This window comes from Eimeria tenella, genomic scaffold, assembly GCF_000499545.2.
Source record: "Eimeria tenella Houghton genomic scaffold, Eth_scaff400, whole genome shotgun sequence".
Lineage (NCBI taxonomy): Eukaryota > Apicomplexa > Conoidasida > Eucoccidiorida > Eimeriidae > Eimeria > Eimeria tenella.
In genome coordinates this window covers 1-7,744 of record NW_013544912.1, presented here as the reverse complement: position 1 = coordinate 7,744, position 7,744 = coordinate 1, and the positions used below count along the sequence as shown (strand labels likewise).

General features: G+C 49.9%; 2 protein-coding genes across 2 annotated transcripts; one reads left to right on the top strand and one right to left on the bottom strand.

Moving 5' to 3' along the window:
- Positions 1-345: 345 nt before the first annotated feature.
- Positions 346-3,034, top strand: ETH_00032560 (uncharacterized protein; the record flags this gene model as incomplete). Its single annotated transcript, XM_013379807.1, has 3 exons — positions 346-502; positions 2,083-2,405; positions 2,636-3,034. 3 exons carry the CDS (start codon positions 346-348, stop codon positions 3,032-3,034), a joined length of 879 nt encoding a protein of 292 aa, XP_013235261.1.
- Positions 3,035-6,369: 3,335 nt separating this feature from the next.
- Positions 6,370-7,367, bottom strand: ETH_00032555 (uncharacterized protein; the record flags this gene model as incomplete). Its single annotated transcript, XM_013379806.1, has 3 exons — positions 6,370-6,581; positions 6,818-6,972; positions 7,141-7,367. The coding sequence occupies 3 exons, from the start codon at positions 7,365-7,367 to the stop codon at positions 6,370-6,372; spliced, it is 594 nt and encodes a 197-aa protein (XP_013235260.1).
- Positions 7,368-7,744: the final 377 nt, after the last annotated feature.

Here is a 7,744-nt window from a genome sequence, read left to right as displayed (position 1 = left end):
TAAAGACAGACTTTAAGGCTCTTTTCACAGGCCCCGAGGGGCAATATATTGCAGGGGCTTTTAATTAGGGTTTGGCATGTAGGGTTTAGGGTTTTAGGGTTTGGAGGAGCTGAGGGTTTGAAGCTGCTGCTGGGGCTGCGTCTGGGCAGCAGCGCTGCTGCCTTCGATTCCCTTGCCTCTATTTAGGGTCTAGGGTTTAGCGTTTAGGGTTTAGGGCTTCGGTATAGAATTTCGGGTTTAGGGTTTTGGGTACCAGGTTTCGGGCTTAGGGTTCCGGGCCTCGGGTTTAGGGTTTAGGGTTTAGGGTTTAGGGTTTAGGGTTTAGGGTTTGCGTGTGTGTGGCAGCTGAACGAGACGATTCTGCGGAAGACGAGTCTGGTGCTGCTGGGGCTTTCTGCGCCTCTGGGGCTGGTCTTGGCTTTGGGCCTTTCGCAGTTGAACTTTCTGCAGTGGCTGGCGCTGGCTTTGGGGGTTTTGTTTCTCGTGGGCTTTGCAGTATCGCGTGAGTGTTTTTGTGGGGTCTGCGGTGTACGTACACCTGCTGCATGCGCATGCACTCCCCTGCATCAACCGGCTCCCACGACGCCTTGCTTGCTGCTGCAGCAGACGCAGCTCCGTGCACGTCTCTCCTCAGCAGCTAGTTTAAATAGCATCTTAATAGACTTATAGAGGCATAAATGCAGGTCTTTAGGGGGTCGAGGGGACTGCGGGGCCGCTGCTGCTCCTGCTGCTGCTACTGCTGCTGCTTTCTTAGCTGGCTTAGGGGTAGTCTGTCTTTCTGCGAGTGCTTCACAAGGAAGCAGAATTCATCAAATTTAGCCTTTTTCACTATTCGTTTTTTCTCTTTGCATGCACATGAGCAAACACTTCATCTGGAGCTTTCTAGTCATTTCTTCAATAAGCCCACGCTGTTTCGAATTGCGCCTTTAAGCCAGTCTTTAGTTCAAGTTCAAACACTGTGGCTGCAGCCCAAGCTCAAATGAAGCAGCCATCAGCAAATAATATATAAATATATAAATAAAATGCTTATATGCTGTTCAAATTCAAATGTCCTTACCACCCGTAGTTCACATTCAGCACAACGACTATTTGCAGCTCTTAGTCAAGTGCAGCAACCTCCTGCCATTTAGTTCAAAACACATTTATTATTTGCTGTTCCCACTCAATAAATTAGCTGCATGCAACTTATATTCGAGCTTAGCAGCCATATGCAGTTCAGATTCAAAAAAGGCAATCTTGTGCGTTTTCATATTGAAAAGAATTCATCATCTGCAGCCCTTGTTCAAGCTCACTAAGCCTCTGCCACTCATATTCACTTGTATTGCCCTTCACAATTCATGAATAATGAATTAGTCATTCGCAATTCATGAGCTAGCAAGGTAACATAAACTGTCCACATTCAAGCAGATAAAAGAGAGGCGTTTCATCTTGAAGCTCAGCCAAGTCCAGTCGCCAGAGGCCATTTGTTTTGAGAAAATAGCCACAATCAGTTCACATTCAATTATATTAGTAATGTTTAATTTAAATTAAAGACAAATGGCCCTAAGCAGCGCATATTCAAGTTTTAAACATAGACAGTTAATATTCAGGCGAAGTCGCCTCAGGCAGTTCACACTCAGTCTTTTCACCATCCGCACTTTCTGTTCAACTCCAGTCATATTTAAATACAACTATTATAGGCAATTAATTATATTTAATTAATTCTCAAACAGAATAATTGCATGCATTCCACTTGCAAGTGCATTTAACAGGGCAGTTCATACTCAAGCACAGGCAGAAGAGGCATTTTATATTCAAGTAAATTAGCCTTAGGCAATGTATACTAAATTCCTTTATCTATAGGCAGTCCATATTTGAATATAATAACAATAGTAACAATAATAACAATTACATTTATTTGAAATTCAAGTTCATTACCTATCTGGAGGCGCAGAAACGCATGCACCCCGAAGTTCAACTTTACTCGTTTCAAATGTGCCTTTTTTGGGGTGTTTTTTTGCACTGAAGTGTCCCAAGTGCTTTTCATAAACTTGCATGCGTTTTTGTATTTGTGTCTGCTGCTGCTGTTGCCTGAAATTGCAGTCGGCCGGCTCAAGGAGCTGTGGGAAGAAGCCCATTATATGGGATTTCTGCACCCATTTGACGTGGGAGATATTGTGTCTGTGAAGGAGGCCCTCCCTGCTGCAGTGGACTCTGCAGCAGCACTGTCGCTGTCTTCTGCTGCTGCTGCTTCTGTTCCTGCTGCTGGACTTCCCTCGGCGCTCGCGGCTGCCGCCTCAGCAGGTAAAGCGCCAACAACTGCAGCAGCAGCAGCAGCCGCAGGAACGCTGGTCCTCTACAGGGCGAGATGCGTTGCCGTTGGCCTACATGCATGCATCTTTGAGGTTGGAGAAGATGGCACAGAGGTATGCAGCCCATGCTCTCCTTTGCAGCAGCAGCAGCAGCTGCTGCTGCTGCTGCTGCTGCTGATACTGCCGGTAGTGCCTCCGTTGCTGTGCCATTGACAGGTCTGTTGCTGACAGTGCCGCTACTGGTGCTACTTCACTGACGTTTTGCTTCTGTTCCTGCTGCTGCCGCTGCTGCTGCCGCTGCTGCTGCGCTGCTGCTGCCGCTGCTGCTGCTGCTGCTGCTGCAGATGGAAGTTCCTGTGCGGCTGCTGAAGCACAAGGCAATATCGAATGACAGCCGCAAGCCGCCCCACGCCAAAGTACAGGTGGAGTTCTTCATGCGCAAGGAACATGCACAGCCCGAGACCCTCACGGTCCGCCCCAGAGTCCCCGGCCTCCATTCGCTGGCTGCTGCTGCTGCTGCTGCTGCTTTGATTGCCGCAGATGATAGTTTGGCTGCTGCTGGTGCTGTTTTGGCTACTGCTGCTTCTATTGCTGTTGCGGCTGCTGCAGCTGCTGCTGTTTTGTCTGCTGCTGCTGCTGCAGTTCTGGCTGCTGCTGCTGCTGCTGCTGCTGCTGCTGCTGCTGCTGCTGCACCTCGCAGCAACCCATGTACCTACTTCAGTACAGGAGCCTTGTGCCCTTAATTATATTTTAATTTTAATTTCCAAGTGCTGGAAAAGCTGCAGCTTTTGAATTGCGCTGAGTCCGCAGGAGCTGCAACTGCTGCTGGAAGACTACTGCTGCAGGCGGCCAGGGGAGTGGAAAGCAGAGCAGCGGCCAACAGTTTCCATCAAAGATGAAATGACAGACTCTGAGACAGTAAAGGTCCGTCATTTTGCTGCTGCAGCGCCACTTTTGAGGCCCCTGCGCTGCACCACAAACCCTAAACCCTAAACCCTAAACCCTAAACCCTCAGTCCAGAAACCCTAAAGGCTCTCAGAAAAACCCGCAACGCGGGCTTCCCTCAAGGGCGGCTGCGCAGGGGCGGGGGACTGTGGGAGCCCCGCAGTGCACTGCAAACTCAAACTAGCTAGCCAACTAGCTAGCTAGCTACCTAGCTAGCCAACTTGCTAGGGGAGCTAGCTAGCTAGCTGGCTAGCTAGGGCAGTTAGGTAGCTATCTAGCATGCTAGCCAGCCAGCCAGCTATGCCAGCTAGCTAGCTGACTAGTTAGCTAGTTAGCCAGTTAGCTGCGGCAGCTAGATAGATATCTAGCTAGTCAGCAAGCCAGCTAAGGTGCCTAGACAGTTGGCTAGCTAGCTAGCTAGCTAGGTAGCTAGCTAGCTAGCTAGCTTGAAGCACTAAAAGCATGGAGTTTCTTGCGTGTCTGTGGGAGGAACTGCAGGTTGTTGTTCAAGCCACTCACCGCAAGAGCCATGACCATCCTGGCTGCATCCTCGCCTCGACGAACTCCCTACGGCTGTAAACCCTAAACCCTAAACCCTAAACCCTAGCAGCAAAACTCTAGGCCGCGCGTTCGGGGCCCCCATCTTCGCTAAACCCTAAACATTTTTGCGGGGTCTAGAAGCTGGATTTGTTTATTTCGAATTCTTCAGGGCCCTCGTGAGACACTCAAAAGAACTTATGGAGCAGCTTTTTCCTTCAGCCCCGCAGCTGCGCCGGCAGAGCACTTACTGAGGTGAGTGCTGCTGCCTTTGTGGCTGTTATTGGGGCTGCTGCTGCACAAAAACTGCTTCTGCTGCTGCTGAGCAGCAGCAGCAGCAGCAGCAGCAACGTGCACGCAGAGCAGCCCATACGCACTTCTCACAATTCAGAAGCCGAGATAAGAACTTCGATGCTTTTGGCAAAGACTGAGGGCCTGGGTAGACACACACATCTGCTGCTGCTGAAGTCAGCAGCAGCAGCAGCAGCAACTGCAGCAACTGCAGCAGCTGCTGTGGCTGTTTGTATTTGAATGTTTGGCGGCGCCGCAGGAACTCCAGGCTGGCGCTCGGGCAGCTTGGCCGCCCAGAGCTGCGTCGTTGTGTGGCTAGCCACAGCTAGCCACAGCTAGCCACAGCTAGCCACAGCTAGCCACAGCTAGCCACAGCTTGCCATAGCTAGCCACGGCTAGCAACAGCCAGCCACGGCCAACAACAGCTAGCCACGGCTAGTCACAGGCAGCAACAGCTAGCCATAGCTAGCCACGGCTAGCCACAGCAAGCCATGGCTAGCCACGCCTACCCCCCAGGGCAGGAAACTAGCTGCCTGGGGCAGTTTTGGCCCTCCTATCTGGTCTCGAGGCATTCCAAATTCTCACTTTAATGCATTTAAGCAAATTAAAGCTTTCTTTCAAAGTCAAATACGCCGATAGAACTGCAGCAAAGGCCTCTGGCTCTCTGCAAGCACCGCGCAGCAGCTGCAGCCACAGCAGCAGCAAGTGCTGCTCTTCATCTCCCTTGCTGCCGCAGCAAGTCTGCAGCAGCTATTTCTGTGGCATAGCTGCAGCTCTGTGAACTTAGCAGCAGCACTTGGCTAGCTGCTCCCGAGCTGCCGCGAAGCTGCCCGCAGCTAGCTAGCCACGGCCAGCCCAGACGCTAGCCGTGGCTTGTCAGGCAGCAAGAAAAGTGGCGCAGGCGTTTGGTAAGCTGCTAGCTAGCCAGTCAAATAGCTAGCTAGCTAGCTAGCCACAGCTCTCGCTGCGTATCCGCACCCCAGATAGATGGCTTAAAACGGATTTTTTGGCTAGCTAGCTACGGAATTGTTAGCTAGCTAGCTAGCTAGCCAGCTAAGAATTCCCTATTAGCTAAACTAGGGCTATGCACTGTGTGTTGTGGGCAACAAGACAGCGGCGCAGAGCTTTTTCTGCTGCAATAGTTGCTATGAAACTGCTGCTGTGGACCACTAGTCCAATTGCCCACAACAGAGGCAACAGAAAGAGCAGCAGTTGCATTAGCAGCAGCAGTCCCAGCAGCAACAACTTCTTCCGTTTGAAGATGCGATTTTATAAAAAGTATATACAATACAATTTTGGAATTTCTTCATTCGAAGAAAATGTTGCAAATTCTGAAAAGCATAAAACTTAAAATGTAAATATGGCGAATGAAATGTCTTTTAAACAAGAATTGCAAAACAAATTAAATGCTGCTATTGTTTCCAAACCAGCTGACGTTCTAGATTAAACATTTTAGAAATAATTTATTCATAACTTCGGTAAATATTGCCACTGTTATGCTACAATGCTAAACAAAACAGTATGGGCCCAGCAGCAGCGGCAGCAGCAGGAGTACCAGCAACTGCAGCCCTAAAATGCAGCTGAAGCAGCTGCAGAGTTGCTGCTCTGCTGCTGCTTCGAAGAAGCACCCGCAGCAGCACAAAGCCCGCAGCAATTCTGCCACGCCTCGCCCCCTTGAAGTTCCCTCTTAGGACCTTTGCTGCTCCTGATAATCAAGTTGGGCGCTGAGGCGCCAGCAGCAGCAGCAACAGCAGCAGCAGCAGCAGCAGCAAGTCTTTGAGCACTGCGCCTACTTTGCAGCTCAGCTGCTGCTTCTGCTTGCCTGAGAAGGCAAACGGCGCCAAAGGGCCTCTTCACTTGCATGCGTTTTGATGTCAGTGAATATAATAGACCCAAGTACTTAGTTATTTATTTTTAGTTTTTATTATTTATTTTAATTTATTTATTATTAATTTATTTATATTTGTGCTTTTTGCTGCTCGTGTTCAAGTGCGCAGGTTCACATACTAAGCAGCTTCTTCATAAAACCCGTGTGCTGGTTGCATATATATATATATATATATATATATATATATATATATATATATATATATATATGTATATATGTATGTATGTATATATATATATATACATGTATATATGTACACATATATATTTCCTATAAATATATATATGTATATGTATATTACATGATATATATATATATAAATATACTATACAAATATATATGTTACTTTCATATATATTATGTATTCTACATTTTATGTTGTACATATTATATATATATATATAGACATGCATGCACCTAAAAGAAGCGCAGGTCGTGGCTAGCGAAGCCACCTCTCTGGAAAGAAAAGAAAGAGAAGAGCTGCAGCAGAGCCTGCAGCAGCAGCTGCTGCTGTCGCTGCTGCAGCAGCAGCGGCTGCTGCAGGAGGAGCTGCTGCTGCTTCTGGGCTGCTGCAGCTTTCTGGGGCCGCCCCAGTAACTCCCTCTGCTGCGCTGCTGTGCAGCAGCTGTCTGTACACTCCAGCAATAGCAGCAAAGCTGCTGCTGCATGCATTTCTATTTAATTAAAGTGTGGGGTTTGCGAGACAGCAAAGAAAGGCACGAGGCAGACGCAGCCTTGCTGCTGGCAGCAACATAAATGAGCAAGTGGAAATAAAATAATGCACAAGCAGATTAAGACAAAATTCTTGAAAAAGACACAAAGAATAAACAAAAACGGACATCCAAAGCAGCAGCAGCAGCAGCACCTTCCGCCTTCCGCTCAAGGCTCTGCGGGGCTGCAGGCAACTGCGCTCCTGCTACCAGTGTCAGTTGCTGCTGCTGCTGCTGCTGCAGCTGCTCCTGCTGCTGCTGTTGCTGCTGCTGCTGCTGGGCGCCTGCAAAGGGCCGCAAGAATGTCCTACTGTATAAAACCCACGCAGCAGCGCAGGCAGCAGCAGCAGCAGCAGGAACTGCAGCAATCTACACTTCCATGCAAGCAACAGATGAATGCTTTTGAATTCAATGAGATTTATTTTGCCTATTTTGCTCTGCAGCAAATGTGCTGCCCCCTCATAAGAAGAGGCCCCACAGCGAGGCAGCAGGCGACCCCTCAGCAGCAGCAGCAGCAGCAGCAGCAGCAGCAGCAGCAGCAGCCGGTGGGGAGACTGCTGGCCGCACCTGCGCTGCAGCTGCGGGGGACGACCCTAGAGAAGCAGCAGGAGTCATGGCGCATCTTTCGTTGCTGCTGACGCTGCTGCTGCTGCTCTCAGTGCTGCTGCTGCTGTTCAGCGAAGCAGATGAAAGCATATTCATCATGCTGCAGCTGCTGCTTCCCCTTACTGCGGAGGAGCCCCTAGTCAGTGAGGCCGAGAGCTGCTGCTGCTTCTGCAGCAAGCTGCTGCCCTCTGCGGGAGATGGCGCAGCAGCTGCGCCAGCAGCACCAATGACTCGCTGCTGCTTCTGCTGCAGCAGCAGCTGCTGCTGATAATGATGGTGATACTGCTGCTGCGCGCGAGCGCTGGGGAACACTGGAACGGGGTCTACGGCCACTGACTCATCTTCAGAAGCAGCAGCAGCAGCAGCAGCAGCAGCAGCAGCAGCAGCGCCAGCAGCAGCAGCAGAAGCAGCAGCACGGTTGCCTTCACCCCACGGGCTGAGGCCCACCTTTGAAGCAGCCTCAGCCAGGTCTGCTT